General features: G+C 67.5%; 2 protein-coding genes across 3 annotated transcripts; one reads left to right on the plus strand and one right to left on the minus strand.

Moving 5' to 3' along the window:
* The first annotated feature begins 1,934 nt into the window (after positions 1-1,934).
* Positions 1,935-10,846, plus strand: LOC127474203 (eomesodermin-like). 2 transcript variants are annotated; one of them, XM_051794715.1, is made up of 6 exons: positions 1,935-2,683; positions 8,744-8,898; positions 8,987-9,108; positions 9,199-9,357; positions 9,968-10,029; positions 10,126-10,846. In XM_051794715.1, exons 1-6 carry the CDS (start codon positions 2,262-2,264, stop codon positions 10,775-10,777), a joined length of 1,572 nt encoding a protein of 523 aa, XP_051650675.1. In that variant the 5' UTR covers positions 1,935-2,261; the 3' UTR covers positions 10,778-10,846. The 2 variants fall into 2 exon arrangements, with proteins under 2 accessions (XP_051650675.1, XP_051650677.1); XM_051794717.1 differs by lacking the exon at positions 1,935-2,683 and adding an exon at positions 6,774-6,993.
* A 380-nt stretch (positions 10,847-11,226) lies between these two features.
* OSBPL7 (oxysterol binding protein like 7) lies at positions 11,227-17,487 on the minus strand (the record flags this gene model as incomplete). The annotated part of the gene is made up of 15 exons (XM_051794718.1): positions 11,227-11,706; positions 12,340-12,462; positions 12,557-12,683; positions 12,777-12,918; positions 13,860-14,004; positions 14,099-14,177; positions 14,275-14,338; positions 14,426-14,563; positions 15,494-15,771; positions 15,846-15,936; positions 16,405-16,536; positions 16,625-16,705; positions 16,913-17,037; positions 17,131-17,260; positions 17,356-17,487. Coding segments are annotated over 15 exons (1,896 nt in total), but the record flags the coding sequence as incomplete, so codon positions are not given.
* Positions 17,488-17,493: the final 6 nt, after the last annotated feature.

Consider the following 17,493-nt stretch of genomic DNA (forward strand, 5'->3'; position numbering starts at 1 on the left):
ATGAGCTGCAGCACTTGCTTCCCCCTCACCCTCCGTTAATGAGTCTCTCCCCCCCCCCCAACCATAACCCCCCTCTGGCCTTTATTTTTCCCTCTATGGAAAAAAAATTCTGGAAATTTCCTTGTTTTTCCTTCTTTTTCTTGCTTGGGAATTCGGTGAGGGGGATTCCTGCCGGGTGGGTTGGGAGGGGCTGGCAGTGCCCTGGCAGTCCGAGGGTGCCCAGGGAGGTGGGGGCAGTTTCACAGGGGGATGTTGTCCTCGCTGCTGACCCCCCCAGTCCCCACCAGGCCTCTCCCTCATTAACTCCCGGGGGATTAGTGGCTGGGAAGAGCTGGCAGGGAACCAGAAAGGTGTTGGGGGTGGTGGTGGTGTGGGGGGGTCAGCAGGGGGGGCTTTGCATGAGATTGAAGGGCAGGACCCCTTGGAGCAATGCCAGTGGTGAAGAGCTGGCCTGGATGGCTGCTGAGCTGCATCTGCTGGGCCAATACACACACACACACCCCCACACCCACCCCGTGAGACTCCCAAAACCCCCAGGCCCGCCCAGGCCTGACTCACTGTGGGGATGAGGGTCCTCCTGTCCATCCACCCCCCATGGTCACCCCTGGTGCATCCTTAACTCCTCATTTCCTCCTGCCCTACAGCTGGAGCACTCTGGGGGGGGAAGCAGAGCTGTCCCCATCCCCATCCTCCTTCCTGTTCCCATCCTCATTCCTTTCCCCTGTCCCCCATCCCCATCCCCATTCCTGTCCCCATCCCCATCCTCCTTCCTGTTCCCATCCTCATTCCTGTCCCCTGTCCCCCATCCCCATCCCCATTCCTGTCCCCATCCCCATCCTCCTTCCTGTTCCCATCCTCATTCCTGTCCTCTTTCCCCATCCCTGTCCCCATCAGCTCCCACTTCCCCCGGGGCAGCACCATCACCTGTGACCCCGAATCCCAAGGGATTTAGGTGTAGGTTTGGTAGACACCCACGTCCCCCTTTCTCCCCTTCCCAACCCCAGCTCCAGAGGGGTCCTGCAGATGCTGGGAAGGAGCCCGGACCCCAGGAGGGGACCCATGGGCGGGTGGCAGTGTCCCAGTGTCCCTGTCCTTCCAGGCGGTGCGGGAGCGACGGGCACGGGGTGGCACCGGCCGTCCCCCGCCCTCCCGGCTCTGCCACACTGGGAATGGAAAGTATTGACGGGAGCCGAGCTGGGGATGTGCCAGGGGAAGCGGCCGCTCCAGCACCGAATGCCTCCGTGACGGCTCCAGGGGACACGGGGACTTCCCCGGGCACAGCGGGGTCAAGGGCAGGGGCCAGGAAGGCCTGGCCTGGGGGTGGGCACGGGAGGGGGCACGGGGGGTGGGCGTGGGAATGGGCTCAGGGATGTGCGTGGGAATGGGCTCAGGGGTGGGCACGGCTTGTCGGGGCTCCCCAGGGAACTCGGACCACCCCAAACCCAGCAGAGGGGGAAGGGGAACGACAAGGGGCCGAGCCTTGAGCCTCTGTCCCCGGGTGTGTCACCCCTCCGGTGACAGTGGTGACACCACAGTGGGTGTGGGGGCCCGAAACATCCAGTCCCTGTGTCCCCTCAGAGCCCCAAAACACGAGCGGGAAGGTGTGGCCGCCCCTGGTCACTGCATCCCCTGTCCCCGTGTCCCCTCACCGTGTCCCTGTCCCCTCCCGTGTCCCCACCCCTGCCAGTGTCCCGCGGTCCCACAGTCCGGGTTCCCCCCGCGTCCTCCCATCCCCTCCCACCTCCCCGCTGCCCCCGTGCCCCGCGTCCCCCCGGCGTGTCCGCCGTCCCCTCCCGCGCGTCCCCGCGTGGCCCCCTTCCCGCCCCCGGCCCGCCCCCGCGGGGGTGGGGAGGGGGGCGGAGGGCGGAGCTCCCGGCGCGGAGCCGCTTCTTTGGATAAGAGGCGCGGGGCCACGAGGATGGGCAGGTGGAGCGTGTGAGGGACCAGCGGCAGCACCAGGGCAGGGCGGTCCGCCAACTCCCACCCCCTCCCGACGGCACTTTTGGGGGCTTTCCGGGTGTTTCGGGCTATTTTTTAATTTTTTTAATTTTTTTTTTTTTTTTTTTGGCGGGGTTTGGTTTTTTAACCCCTTCTCCCTTGGCCGTTCCCGGGTCGCCGCGGGTCGCCGCCCCCCCGGGACCCCCGGGCATGGAGGGGGCGGCGGGAGCCCGGCGAGGCGGGCAGCGCTGACGGGCGCCCGGCTCCGCGTCCCGGGGACCCCCATGAGCGGCTGAGCGGGGCCGGCGCCCCCCGCTCCGTCCATGGGCGCGCTGGAGCCGGGCACCGGTGCCCCCCGCCCCGCCGCCCCCATGCTCAGCTCCGCCGCCGCCTTCGCCAAGGAGCCGCCGGGCCCCCGGGACGCCGCCGCCTCTTACTTCGGGGACGGGGGGGCGGCGGAACCGGGAGCCCCCCCGCTCCCTTACGGCGCTCCGGGCGGCTTCGGCGGCCGGTTCCTGGGGCCGTGCCCGCCCTACCGGGCGCCGCCGCCTCCCGCCGCCCCGGTCGAGGGTTACGCGGGCGCGGAGGGCGGTTTCGGCGGCGGGGGGGCCCCGCTGTGCCCCCCGCTCTGCGCCCTGCCCGGGTACCGCGCGGCCGGGAAGGTGCAGGTGATGCTCAACAACTACCCGCTCTGGGCCAAGTTCCACAAGCACCAGACCGAGATGATCATCACCAAGCAGGGCAGGTGAGCGGGGGGGACCGGGGGGGGGGGAAAGGGGATGGACCGGGGCGGGGGAGCGGCGGGAACCGGGAGGCACCGGGAGGTGGGACCAGCGAGGCGCTGGGGAGGACTGGGGGGGACCGGAGCGCACCGGGACGGACGCGAGCGGCGGGGACCGGGGCGGACCGGGGCGGACTGGGGTGTACCGGGGCGGGGGACTGTCGGAGGAGCAGTGGGAGATCGGGGCTGGGGACCGGTGGGGACCGGGACAGGGAACCGGCAGCGGCACCGGGACCCGCGCGGACCCCGGAGACGGTGGGAGTCCGGTGTGGGCAGAGATACGGGCACGGGGGATGCGGGGTGGGCACGGCAGCGCAGAAAGGGGGGGTGGGACGGGCCGGGAGGGCTGTGGGGTGGGCCCGGAGGGAGCTGGCACGGTGAGGGGCTGAGGGTTTCTGCCTCCTGTCCTCAAAGGGCTGGAGATGTGAGAATTGTTTTTGGGTCTGGGGGTCCCTCTTTGCCCGCGCAGTGGGGGGGTGGGGTGTGCAAGGGGGGGCCCCCATCCCTGTGGGTTGGGGGGTGACATTTTGCTGCTTGGGCAAAGGAAAAAAATGGGGGGGGGCAGGGGGAAAGCAGAACGGACTTCCCTGGTCTTGTTTCCTATGGAAGTTGAGGCTTGTTGGAAGGAGAAGGGAGGATGGGGAGTCTCCCCACCCGTGTCAGGGTGGGACAGGGGGGTCCAGACCCCCCATGTCAGGAAGCTGGTAGAGATGGTGCCAGTTCTGGGGGCCTGGAGGCAGTGTTTTTCCGGCCTCAACCCATGGGCTTGATCCGGAGCTCGGCACTGCAACAAGTAGTGAGAGCCCACAGCCACCCCATGGGCACCGTGGGTGGGTGGGTGACACCCCCTCTACTCACTTTCCATGCTAGAAATGCCCCCCCTCCTCCATGGGCCAAACAGGGGCTGGTGCCTCTCATGTGCCCGGGGAAGGGGCAGCATTTTGGCAACGTCCTCGGTGCCCAAACCGCCCTTGGTGACGCCATGGTCGGGTACCTTCTGTCCCTCTGTGCTGCCTCCAGCCTGGGGTGTTCACGGGGTGTGAGCTGGGGGCCTGGGACAAGGTTGGGGGGCTCAAATTCACCCCACCTCTGCCAACACCCCTGTTTGGGGGGTCTGGAGGGGGCCGGGTGCGACACAGGCCCTGTGGGGCCGTGGAGCCGCCACAACTTGGAGCAAGGGGAGCCCAAAATGCTGAGCCCATCCTTTGGCCCCACAGGGTGACGTGGGTGGGGGTAGCCAGGCCCTGGGCTGCAGTCTGGGGGCCTCGGTGGGATCATGCTGGGGTGAGGAGGGGAATACGAGCACGGCAGGGGCTCAGCCGCCTGAGGGGCTCCCAAAAATCCGTGCCGAGGGGAAAACAGGGCAGCAACCCCTGCTGTGTGCTCAGCAGCTGGCAGAGAACCCCCCGGCCCCTCCTGCCGCTCCGACCCCCCCCTTCCCTCCCGCTGCCATCCCTCTGCCCAGGGGGGCTCTTCCTGGCCAGCGCCGGCAGCGCCCGCGCCCCTTCCCTCCCTCGGCCGAGACAGATGGTGTCACTTCGATGCTGAGACCAACCTGCTTAATGTGTTGGAAGTCTAAACACGTTAGGGCCGCTTGGTTTGCCACGGCCCTGCCCGGGCCCGGCTCCCCCCGCCGGGCTCGGGGCCGCTGGGAGCGGGTGACGTGGCCCCAGCCCCTCCGAGGGGGTGGCAGGGCACCCCAAATGGTTGTTCCTCGCACACCACCCCCCCCAGTTCGTACAGAGACACGCTGAAATTCCAGTTCTTCCCTCCTCTCTTCCCCCAGCCGTCACGGCGGGCGCTGGGGCGGCGTCAGGATCTGGTGCTGAGGGGTCTGGAAAATGGGGCGAGCCCCCAAATCCCGTCATCTCTGCCCCGCTGCCTGAAACCAGGCGATTTTGGGGCTCTTTTCCCAGCTCCATCCCCTCCCCAGCGACCCTGCAGAGGTTCTGGGGATGGGGGGGTGTGTGTGGGTTGCTCTGAGCTCGAGGGGGCTCACGGCAAACCCGGCCCGTGGAGACGTCGAGCTCGGAGCCACAAAACATCCGTTTCCCCCAACCCCGAGCTGCTCTTGCAAACCTCGGCGTGCAGGGCCGGGCTGCAGCGCTGCTGAGGCACAGGAAAAACCCCAGTGTGAGGCTCCAGGGGGACGGGAGCCCCAAAAAGGGGGCCCAAGGAGGATGTGTGCCCCCCAAAGTGGGGATCTACCAGGCTGGGGGGCTCTGGGGCAGGGCAGGGGACATGTTCTTGTCCTGCTGTTGGCGTGGGTGCTTCATCTCTCCGGGCTCCGCTGGTCCCTCAGCGCCGGCGTCCTTGGGGTGCAGCCCCCTGAGGACCCACGGAGGGAGCTGAGGATGGGTGGGAGATGGTGGCACTGGGATGAACCTGCTCAGGCGCTGGGATTTACCCTGCTGGTGTCTTTTTTGCCCTCTCCTGCCCCTCTGCCCCGGCTCCAACACACCATCCCGTGCCATCCCACCCCATCCCACGCCATCCCACCCCCTGTCATTCCCTCCAAGATAATTTCCTACTGGTTTCCCGTGTGGCTCCCCATCCTTCCTGTGCCCCCCACGGCTCTCAGGGCTCAGCCAGGACAGGATTTCTCTGGAAACCCCCAAGGACTCGCCAGTGCCCCGACTGCAGCAGGCCCGGGGAATTCCTGCCGTGAGGCTCTGCCGTGAAACCGGGGCTGCCTCTGCATTTTGGGGGCACACGGGGCTGGCTTTGCCTTTTGGGGGTTCACAGGGGCTGACTTTGCCTTTTGGGGGCACACAGGGGCTGGCCCTGAATTTTGGGGGTACATAAGGGCTGTCTTTGCACTTGGGGGGGGTCTCAGTGCTGCCTTTGTGGGGTGCAGGGGCTGCCTTTGCGTTTGGGGACACAAGGGCTGGCCTTGCCTTCGGAGAGGACACCGGGAGGGCTTTGGGGACACGGGGCTGGCGTTGCCTTTGAAGGGGACACGGGACAGCTTTGGGGACACAAGGGCTGGGTTTGCACTTGGCAGACACAAGGGCTGGCTCTGGCTCGAGGGGCGCTGGGCAAGGCCGTGCACCTGGGGGGGCACGAGGACTTTTTGTGGGGCTCAGGGACGGTGCCCAGCTGGCAGCTCTGCGGGGTTGGAGGCAGTGGCACAGCCATGGGGTGCCATGACATGTGGCTGTGCCGTGCCACCCACACCAAGCAGCACAGCTGTGCCACGCAGCACCGTGCAGATGTACCAGGCCGTGCCACTGTCCATGTCACCCTGCCATGTCACCATGACGTGCATTGACATGCCACCATGACATGCCACCATGACATGCCACCATACCATGTCACGCAGCTGTGCCACGTCACCGTGCCGTGTGTTGCTGTGCCACCACACCATGTCACCGTGCCACCCACTGCTGTGCAGCCATGCCATGCTGCCATGCCATGTCATGTGCCACACTTTTCTGTGCCACCATACCGTGTCCAGCAGCCGTGCCATGCCACCGTGCCATGCTTTGCTGTGCCACCGTTCCCTGTCACCGTGTCACGCATTGCCACGCAGCCATGCCATGCATTGCCATGCCACCGTGCCGTGTCACCATGCTGTTTCCAGCACCCATTCCATGTCACCATGCCGTTTCCAGCACCCATTCCATGTCATCCTGCCATGTCCAGCACCCATTCCATGTCACCATGCCATGTCCAGCACCCATTCCATGTCACCATGCCGTGTCCAGCACCCATTCCATGTCACCATGCCATGTCCAGCAGCCATGCCATACCCCTGTGCCATGTCACCGTGCCATGCAGCCATTCCACGTCACCGTGCCGTGTCCAGCAGCCGTGCCACCCCGCCGTGCCCTGTCCCCGTGCCACCCCGCCGTGCCGCGGGGGCTGCACCATCTCCCACTCGGCCGCGGTGGCTCCTGCGGTCACCGCGCTGCCGTCGCGGGGGGGAGGAGGCGGCTCAGGAAGCCGCAGCCCCCTCTCGATGCGCTGCCAGGGGTGGTGGGGGGGGGAGAGAAGTAGGAGAGGCACAACTGCCCTGGGGAGGGGGGTGTTTGCGCTCCTGGACCTCCAGGCTTTCCTTCCTCCCGCGGCCATCCCGAACGCGCTCCCTGTGCCTCCATCACCGCGGTGCCCGCAGGGCTCCGTGTCGCCAGGTGACACCCTGGATGTGCCGCTGTGTCCCCCCCCGGCTCCCTCCCGATGTCCCCGTGTCCCCCCCAACCCCTCGAGCAGAGGGGTTCATTCAGGGACAAACCTCGGGGCCCGCCGAGAGCCCGGAAACAAAAACACAAAGGGTGAGACGCGCGCGGTGCCCACCAGCTTTTGGGGTGGGCGGGAAGGGGGGAGAACAGGGTTGGGGCACCTCCCAAACCGCAGTGACCAAACCCGGGGGAGCCGAGCACTGCCCGAGCAGCAGCCCCGGGAGCTCGAGTGCTGGGGGGGATTTAAAAATAAAGGCGAGGCGAGCGCGGTTTCGGGCCTTGCCCCCACCCTGCCGTGCCCGGCCGGGCCGTGCGGTTTTCCCCGCGGCAGCGTGTGAGCGCCGAGCCGCGCTCGCTGCCAGCGGGGGCTCGGGGCTCCGAGCGGAGCGGAGAGAGAGAGAGAAAAAAAAAAAACCACCCAAAACCAACTAAAAAAAAAAAGGGGGGCTGGTTCTTTCCTCCCTGCTCCTTGCAGCAGCTCGGGCTGGTGCAGCGCCCAGGCCGGGGCTCGCCCCGCGGTCACCCAGCGCCCGGCTCGGCGTTCGGGTGCCCCGAGCGCGGCGGCCCCGGGGTGGTTTTTAATGCGGCTGCAGCTTTTATCAGTGGCAGGAAACCCCCGTCCCTCGGCACAGCCGCGTCTGTCTCGCTCCAGAGGAGCTTTAGGGATACAGGAAGGGGGGACGGGGGCTGTGAGGGCTCGGAGGGACCCCGGGATGTGCGGGACCACTGTCCGTGCCGAGCACGGGGAGCAGTGAGGAGTGTGCAGCTCCTCACCACGAGTGCTGCTTTCTCTATTTCTTTCTCTTTTTCGTTCTCTTTTTCTTAATCTCTTTATCTCCTCCTTTTTATTCTTCTTTTTCTTTATCTTCTTCTTTATCTTTTTATTCTTCTTCTTTGTCGTCTTCTTCTCCTGCTTCTCTTTTTTATTTTCTTCTTCTTTTTCTTCATCTTCTTCTTTTTCTTGTGTTCGTTTTTCTTCTTATTTTACTTCTTTTTCTTAATCTTAATCTTAACTTTAATCTTTTTCTTTTCTCGTTTTCTTTTTTTTCTCTATTTCTTTTTCATTTCTTCTTATTACTCTTTTCTTCTTTCTCTTTCTCTTCTCCCCTTTTCTTCTCTTTCTTTTTCTATTCTCCCCCCCCCCTCCTCTCCCTCGAGGGCAACTTTGAGTCAGCGGCACCCGCCGACTTTTCTTTCCACCACCCTTTGCATTCCACTTCCCCGAGCCCCGTTTCCTGCCCGGCACAAGGAGCTCCGTGTTTCCCCCCAAGCCCCTCGCTTTGCTCCTGGGGAGAGGGACGAGCAGGGTTCGGGTTCTCCCCTTCCACCACGGCTGGAGGTCCCGCCGTGAACCTGAGTTGGGGTGACCCGGGTCAGGGATGGACGTGAGGGACTGATCAGGGAGCGGGGGGTGAGATCTCCCACCCCAGAGCCGGGATTTGGGGGCACGGCTGGGGGGGACAGCGGGGTGCAGCCCCTCTGGGGGGGTGGCAGCTGCAGGCGGCCGCAGGGTCCCCCCCGGGCCGTCCCATCCTGTCCCCTTCCTGCCCTTGGCACAGGCTGGCGCCCAGCCCGAAATAGCAGCGGTGTTGGTTTTCGATCCGGAAGGTGCTTGGGGAGGGGGAGGAAGATACCGGGAGGGGGGGAATCGGCCCCGAGAGCATCCCCCAGCTGCCGGGGTCACTCAGCTCCTCGCGGGCACCCAGCCTGGCGCGGGAAGGGGGGGGTGGGCATCGCGCTGCCTCAGTTTCCCCATCACCCCCCACCACCCCCGGTGCCACCCTGTGCTCCAGCGGCCGGGCCGGGGGGTGACGGTGTCTCTGTGCCTCTGTCCCCTCCCCAGGCGCATGTTCCCCTTCCTCAGCTTCAACCTGTCGGGGCTCAACCCCGTGGCCCACTACAGCGTGTGCGTGGACGTGGTGCTGGTGGACCAGCACCACTGGCGCTACCAGGGCGGCAAGTGGGTGCAGTGCGGGAAAGCCGAGGGCAACATGCCAGGTACGGCATCCCCCTCGTCCCCTTCCTCGTCCTCCTCGCGGTGCCGGGAGCGGGGTAACCCCGTCCCTGCTCCCCCCCCTGTCCGCAGGGAACCGCCTCTACCTGCACCCGGACTCGCCCAACACGGGCGCGCACTGGATGCGGCAGGAGGTTTCCTTCGGGAAGCTCAAGCTCACCAACAACAAGGGCGCGTCCAACAACGTCGGGCAGGTAGGTGAGGGCCCCGCCGCCGTGCCAGGCTGGGCCGGGTCCCCCTGTGCCCCCTCCCTGAGTGCCCGCTGCCCCCCTTTCCCTCCCCAGATGATCGTGCTGCAGTCGCTGCACAAGTACCAGCCCCGGCTGCACGTGACGGAGGTGAAGGAAGGGGAGGGGGAGGACGGGTACCCCTCCCCGCACACCCACACCTTCGCCTTCCCCGAGACGCAGTTCATCGCCGTCACAGCCTACCAGAACGCCGACGTGAGTACGAGACCCCCCTGCCACTCCCCGGCTTGGGGACACCCACCAAAAAGCCCCCCCCCAGCAGCACAGGAGCCCCAGCGACCTCCCAGGGCCACAGAAACCAGTGACACATCCCAGTATCGTCCCAGTGACCCGCCAGGAGCAGCCCCTGGTAACCCCCCAGCACCCTCTAAGGTGTCCTCAGCATCGGGAGAACCCCCCCATGGCATCCCCCAGGCCCCCCCGTCTGCCAACACTCCTGTCTGCAACATCTCTGCACGCCCTGCGTCCCCTCAGCTTCCCAGTGCCTCCCCCTGGATCCTTTCAGCATCCCAGAAACCCTCCCAGTATCCCCTGCATCCCCTCTGTATCCCAGTACCCCTCTCTGAACCCCTCCAACATCCCAGTTCCCCCCCCAGTACTCCCCCTGGATCCCCTCAGCATCCCAGTATCTCCCCCTGGATCACCTCAGCATCCCAGTAGCCCCCTCCCAGTACCCCCCGCGTTGGGAAAGGGTGGGATTCTGATGCCGTGGGGGCTGCTCGAGGGGAAAGGGATGGGAGGGAACATCCTGGAAGGGGTCAATCCATCAGCAGCCCCCCCACCTCCGTGTGTCCCCCCCCCCCAGATCACGCAGCTGAAGATCGACCACAACCCCTTCGCCAAAGGATTCCGGGACAACTTTGACTCGTGAGTGTCCCGAGTGTCCCCCCCACCCTCCCGCTGGTGCCTCCCCCACCCCAGCTGGCAGCAGGGCACACTCCCACCCCTCCCTGTGCCCCCCAGGATGTACACGGCCTCGGAGAGCGACCGCCTGACCCCGTCCCCGCCGGAGGGTCCCGGCTGCCAGCAGCTCCTGCCGGCCCCCCGCTTCCAGCCCTTCCTGCCCGAGCAGTACCCGCTGCCCCCCGGGCGCTTCTTCGGGGGGGAGCGGGGGGCTCCCCCTCTGTCCCTGCCCCCCAAAGACCCCCCCCACTGGTACTTCCCCCCGCAGCAGCCCCCCGCCGCCGGGGCGCTGGAGTACGGCGGCTACGACGGGGGCTACGGGGGGGGCAAACTGGTGCCCTACGGGGTGAAACCCTTCGCCCTGCCGCCCGCCCCGCACCCCCCCCTGCCCTACTACCCCGAGGGGCCGGGGGGCTTCGGGGTGACGGGGGGCTGGAGCCCCGGGCAGTACGGCCCCAAGGGCGGCGCCGGGGCTCTGGGCTGGTACCGGGAGCCCCGTGAGGAGAAGGGCAAGGAGGTGGAGGGCTGGGCCCCCGAGCCCCCCGCCCCCGCCTCGGGGGACTCGTCGGACTCGGGGCTGTACGAGTGCAAGCGGCGGCGGGTGTCCCCGTACCCGTCCAGCGCCGAGAGCTCCCCCCCGCCCCGCAACGGCGACCTCTACGACAAGGACCCGCTCGCCGACGGCGGCTACTACGGCTTCTACGGCAACTGAGCCCCCCGCCCCGGGCACCGCGAGGGGGCCCGTGCGCCCACCACGCTCCCCCCCCGCTATTTAACACCCATATCCTGGGCAGAGCGGGAGGAGGGGGGGCCCAGCCAGACAATCAGCCCCCGGTGCCGCCCCGGTGGGGCCGCGGGGGCGGGCGGGGAGGGGCAGGGGGGGATGGCGAGGAGGGGTTTGGGTTTTTTTGTTGTTGTTGTCGATGGTTTTTAAGGGCGGGGGGGTCGGGGTGGGTAATGCTGAAGTATTTATTGAGCCCCCTCCCCGTGTCCGGCGTGGGGGGAGCAGCATATCGCAATAAAGGGGCACTGTGGGGACTCTGCTCAGCTCTGTGTGTGTGTGAGGGGAGGGAAACAGGCACGGGGAGGGGGGGCTGAGGGTGCCCTCCCCCTTCCTGGAGGGCCCTGAGCCCCGGGGGTGGTGCAGGGCAGGGGGAAGGAAGCTCTCTGCACACCCCGACTCTTCACAGCCTTTATTAGAGCAGCCCCTGGGCACAGTTTGGGGGAGGCAGGGGGGGCAGAGGGGTCTTCCCGCCCGCGGGCACCCCCCGTCCCCCCACTCCCAGGCATCTTGTGCCCCCGGGGCAGGGGGGGCACTGCCCCAGCTGTCCCCAAGGCTCTGCCCCGGGTCGGGGGGGGGGGGGAGCATTGCCAGTGCCCCCCCTCCCTCTTTTATATCACAGTTTTGTTTAAACACCAGCAAAATGGCTCAGAGAGGGCGGGGGGGGGACACTGCACCCCCCCCAGTGCCGGGGGGACCAGCCCCACTGCTGTGATGAGCTGGGGGGGCTCAGAGCCCCGCGGGGGGGTCGCTACCAGAGCACTGCACTGTCCAGGTGGGCAAAGCCGGGGTCCAGGCGCAGCTTCCAGTAGGTGTTGTTGGTGACCCACGACTCCTTGCCACTGGCATCCATCAGCCTCCTGGGGATGGAGTGTAGGGGAGGTGTGTTTGAGGTGGTCTCGAGACTTCCAGGGTTTTTTTTTCCCCATTTCCTGAGACCCCCACATTGCCCTGAGCCACGGGGTGCCCTCGGGACTTCAAGGAGGGGTTTCCTCATTCCATGAGAGCTCGGCACCCCCCTGAGCCATGGGGTGCCCTCAGGACTTCCAGGGTGCCTCCCCATTCCCTTAAAACCCCCCACATCCCTGAGTCATTGGGTGTTCTCAGCATTCCCAAGAAGGGGTTCCCCATTCCATAAGAGCCCCACATCCCCCTGAGCATTGGGGTGCCCTCGGGACTCCTGGGGAGGGGTCTCCCCATTCCCTGAGACCTCCACATCCCCCTGAGAGCCCCACATCCCCCTGACCCACACGGAGCCCTCAGCATTCCCAGAGGTTCTCCCAATTCCCTATGAGCCCCACATCCCACCCAGCCATGGGGTGTCCTCAGGATCCCAAAAGGAGCCTCCTTGTCCCATAAGAACCCCGCACCCCTCCAAGCCACAGGGTGCCCCCATCACTCCCGGGGGGGTCTCCCCATTCCCTGAGAGCCCCACATCCCGCTCACCCGCGGGTTTCCCAGCCCCGGGAGGGGAGCACCCCCTAAAGCCGGACCTGAAGAAGCGCGCCTGGTGGGTGATGTTGTTCTCCTCCATGACGCGGCGCCGGTCCCGCTGCAGCTGCTCGATCTGCCGCTTCTGCGCCTCGGCCGCCGGCACGTTCCCCTCCTCCAGGTACCTGCGGGGTGGCGACGGGGACGGGACGCGGCTGTGACGAGCCGGGTGGGGCTCGCAGCGTCCCCTGCCCGGCCCGGGGGGAGCAGCGGGCTCACCGCTGGTCGGGGCGCAGCCGCGTGTCCGTGGAGGGCAGGACCCGGCGCAGCTCCGGGGTCAGCTCGTTCAGCTCCAGGGCGAACTGGGTGAAGCCGTAGTTCCTCTCGTGGTCGCGGGGCATGGGGTCTGCGCGGGAGGGCGGGACGGCGCTGAGAGAGGCTCCCGGCACGGGGTAACCCCGGGATATCCCCGTCCCCCCCCCCGCGGGGTGGTCCTTACTGGCTTTCCAGACGCACTGGCCCGGGGCGGGCCCGCGGTGCAGCCCCTCGTGCCACTTCCCTGCCAGGCGCTCCACGGGGGTCCCGCTGCGGCTCAGCACGGCCCCCTGAACCTCGTTGGCCCCCGCGCCCCAGTACCGAGCCTGCGGCCACCGGGACATGGGCGGGGGCCGGGGGGGGCTGGGGGAAACGGGGGGAAAGGGCGGGGCTATTGGGGAAGGGTGTGGCCATCGGGAACGGGTGTGGCCATCGGGAAAAGGTGGGGCCATTGGGAAAGGGTGTGGCTATCGGGAAAGGGTGTGGCCATCGGGAAAGGGTGTGGCCATCGGGAAAAGGTGGGGTCACTTGGGAACGGGGGGGGGGGGCTATTGGGAAAAGGTGAGGACACTTGGAAAGGGGGAGGCTATTGGGAAAAGGTTGGGGGGGTCAAGCTTGATGGGAGGGGCCTTCTGAAAAAGGGTGGAGTCGTTGGGAAAAGGCGGAGCTAACTGGGAAAAGGGCGGGGCCACCAGTGATGGGAGGAGTCTTCTGAAAAGGGCGGGGCTATGGGGAAAGGGTGGGGCCCTGAGGGATGGGAGGAGACTTCTGAAAAGGGAAAGGGTGGGGCCAGGAGAGGCGGGGCTAACAGGAAAGGGCACGCCAATGGAAAAGGGTGGGGCCATGAGTTAAGGGGTGGAGTCACTGGGAAAGGGTGGGGCACTAAGAGGGGCGGGGCTAACAGGAAAAGGGAGGACCCATTGGGAAAGGGTGGGGCCAGGAGCAAGGGGTGGGGCTACTGGGAAAGGGTGTGGCCACAAGTAATGGGGAGGGGCCATAAAAAGGGTGTGGCACTAAGGGAGGGTGGAGCTACTAGGAAGGGGTGGAGCTACTGGGAAAGGGTGGGGCCATAACTGGGGGCTGGGCCAGGAAAGGGATGGAGCAATAACACAATTAAGATTAATGAGTAGGTGAAGGGGCGGGGCCACACCTGAAGGGGCGGGGCCAGGCCATTTTGGCGCAGAGAGGCGGAGTCAGGGCAGGTGGGAGGGCGGGGCTATGGGGTGGGCGGGGCCCGGGGGGCTGAGGGGCAGGACTGCGGGCACACCTTGCAGAAGGTGAGCTTGCAGTGGTAGGAGGCGTCGCGGGTGTTGCGGATCAGCACCTCCCCGTAGTGCTCGATCCAGCGGGGCCCGCTCAGCACGTTGTGGATGCACGTGGTCACCTTGTTCCACTCGTAGTGGTCCCCGGTCCTGCGGGCACCGCCCACGTTGGACGGGGAGGGAGGGAGGGCAGGGGGGCACAGGGGGGCGGGGGGGGGGCCCACCGGCGGGGCCGGGGTCTCACCTGGGCAGCTGCACATTGACGGTGCCCATGGGGACGATCTCCAGGGACTTGCCCCAGAATTTGTTCTTCCACCTCATGTCTGGGGGGGTGGGGGGTGGGAGAAAGGTGAGACCCCTCCAGTCCACCCACCCCACGGGGGAGACCTCCCGGTGCCCAACACCCTCCCGGGCGCTCACCTTGCCAGAAGATGAAGTTGTCGGACTCGGCGTGGCAGGCGGAGATGGGAGGGTGGTGGGAGACCTGGGGGGGGGACAAGAGGGACATGCCAGTGCCCCATCCAGCTCCGTGCCCCCCTCGTGCCCTCCCCGTGCCCCCCCCAGTGCCCACCTGCTCGCTGATGAAGCGGAAGCCCCGGTCGGGCCGCACACACTCGTAGGTCTCCCCCAGCACGGGGTTGAAGGGTTTGCTGCCCGCCCGGTAGTAGGTGGAGGCGTAGGCGGACACGGCAAAGGCGGCCACGTACACCTGGCACCACAGCCAGCACGCTGCTGCCACCACCCTGGGGACAGCCACCCACCCACCCCGGGGACAGCCACCCCCCTGCCCTGGGGACAGCCACCCACCCACCCCGGGGACAGCGACCCACCTGCCCTGGGGACAGCCACCCCCCTGCCCCGGGGACAGCCACCCACCCACCCTGGGGATAGCCACCCCCCTGCCCTGGGGACAGCCAGCCACCCACCCAGGGGACAGCCAGCCACCCACCCAGGGGACAGCGACCCACCCACCCTGGGGACAGCCACCTCCCTGCCCTGGGGACAGCCACCCACCCACTGGTCCCCACCCGGCCCTGTGCCCTGCCCTGTTCCCACAAATCCCACGTGTCCTCAGGCTCCCCTGAGCTCCCTTAAATCCTCAAAGTCCTCCAGTCCTTCCACATCCTTGAGCTCCCTCATGTCCCCGAGCCCCCTAAATCCTCAATCTCTCCTGTCCCCCCATGTCCTCGAGCTCCCCTGAGTCTCCTAAAACCTCCCCAAGTCCCTCCACGCTCTCAAGACCCTCCATGTCCCCTCAGGCCCTGGCTCTAAGCCTCCCTACCCCCATGTCCCTCGAGTTCCCCCTTGTCCCCTGAGCCCCCCCAATCCCCTGAGCTCCCCAAGTCCCTCTGTGACCCTCCATGTCCCCTGACCCCCCACATCCCCCACGCCCTTGCCCTCCTTGTGCCCTCTCCGCTCCAAAGACCCCTCTGTCCCTTGAGCTGTCCCCGAGTCCCCAAGCCCTGTGTCCTCCCTGAGCTCTCAAGCCCCCCTTGTCCCCCGAGTCCCTCTGTGTCCCCCGAGCTCCCGGTACCCCCAACCTCCCGGTGCTCCCCGAGCCCCCAGTCCCCAGCATGTCCCCTGAGTTCCCCCACGACCCCGAGCCCCCCGAGTGTCCCCCGGTGTGTGTCCCCCTCACCAGTCGCTGCCGGGGGTCCCTGGCACGGCTGGCGCGGTCCAGGAGCGCGCTGTACTCCAGCTCCTCGCAGAGCCGCTGCAGCGTGTTCAGCGGCTCGTTGAGCTGCACGGGCAGCGCCACGCGGGACAGGTCCTTGCCCACGCTGCTCCTCAGGAGCCCCCACAGGCTCACGTCCCCCGACGGCGCGGGGGGCGCGGGCAGCCGGCTCCGCCGCCGCGGGTCCGGCCCCGGCAGCTCCACCGGCGGCGGCTCCGCCGGGGCCCCCGCGCGCTCCGCTCCTGCCGGGCACCGGGCAATGGGATGGAGCCGCCTCTCCCACCCCCGGCATCCCCCTCCCCGGTGCTCCCCGTACCTGTCGGGGGGCGGCCCGGCCCCCCCGGCTCGGCGCCCTCCTCGCAGGCGCTGGTGGTGGCCTCGCTGACGCACGACTCGTCGTCCGAGGGCTGAGGAGACGCGGGGACCGTCGGCGGCTTCGGGGGTCCCGGGGGAATTGGGGGGAGCGTGGGGGGTACCCCATGGCGGGGGGGAAGGGGGGGTTTAGCGGGAAGGGCCCCCCCGGAAGGATGGGATGAGACTCGGGATCCTGGGATGGGCGGGGGGTGCTGGGATGGGGAGGGGGTGGTGCTGGTGGGGGAGCAGTGCCCAGGGGGGCTCTGGCAGCACCCGGCCCCTGCTGCCGGGCTCAGAGAGAGCAGAGACCCCGAGCGCGGGGAGTGAGGGGGCTGCGGGGGGCTGGGGGGGATACAGGGGCTGGGGGCACTACGGGGAGCTGGGGGGGCGGCTGATGAGGTGGGACGGGGGAGAGAGAGGGGAGAGATGAACCCAGAGCAGCGAGAGGCGGCAGGGGGGTCCACAGAGCCCCCCGCCAGCAGAGCCCACACACCAGCAGAGCCCACCCCAAGCCCCCCCACCTCATTCTCGGAGGAGCTGGCGGACAGGAAGACCTCGCAGGCATCGAAGAACTCGGTGTGGGAGTCGGCCAGCGAGACGATGCTGCGGTTGGAGAGCTGCTGCTCCCGGCCCTTGGCGGGCAGCGCGTCGGGCTGTGGGGACAGCCACCGCCTCAGCCCAGCCCCCCGGCCCGGGGGGGGCCGCCCAGACCCCCACCCCACCCCATCCTGCCCCCCTGACCTCGTCGGGGTGCAGCGAGGCGAAGGAATCCAGGGTGGTGTCGGAGGAGACGGAGAGGGAGTGGAAGCGGCGCAGGGCGGGCTGTGGAGGGAGGGGGAGGCTGAGCCAAGGCCCCCCCGGAATGTTCCCCTCCAGCCAGGACGGGGCTGACAGTGAGGGGGGATCACTGGCCCAGCGCCAGGCTGAGACCCCGCAGCACCCACAGCCCCCCAAAAGTGGTGTCACCACCACCACTCCCCAAGCCCCCCCGAGCAGGGCAGCGCTGCCCGGCCCCCCTCGGTCGCTCACCGCGGCGGTGCCGGCGCTGCCGGGGCGTGGGGCAGGGCCCTGCCGGTCCAGCGCCCGCCTCATCTCCTCCAGACGGGCCCTCTCGGCCACCAGCGCGGCCACCACGCTGCTGAGCGAGCCGTGCACTGCGGGGGGACACGGGGGGGGGGGGGTCAGGCTGTGTCACGGCACCCCAAAACCAGCCAGGAACCCCCTGGCGAGGCTCGGCCCCTTCCCACCTTTCTGGGCCAGCACCCAGAAGCTCCGCTGCAGCTGGGTGTACTCCGGGGGGAGGCCGAAGGGCAGCTGGCTCTGGGAGGACTCCAGGTAGCGGGACAGGTTGGGGACGGAGCCGTGCAGGCGGCCCACCTTGGGGGGGGACACGGGGGTCAGCGAGGCGCTGGGGAGGGGGCTCCACGCCCCAGGGAGCAGCGGAGCTCGGCGGGATTGCAGCTCACCCTCACCCTGCCGATGGTGTCGTCCTTGGCAAAGCTCTGGGTGCACCAGATCTTGGTGGTCCTCCGGCCCTTCTTCGGCCTCTCCGCGGCGGCCGAGGGCTGTGGGGGAGAGGAGGGGGCTGGAGCTGGACCCTCCCCAGGGAA

The sequence above is a fragment of the Manacus candei genome, unplaced genomic scaffold (assembly GCF_025592945.1).
Source record: "Manacus candei isolate 608988 ecotype Guabito, Panama unplaced genomic scaffold, ASM2559294v1 h1tg000040l, whole genome shotgun sequence".
Taxonomy (NCBI): domain Eukaryota; kingdom Metazoa; phylum Chordata; class Aves; order Passeriformes; family Pipridae; genus Manacus; species Manacus candei.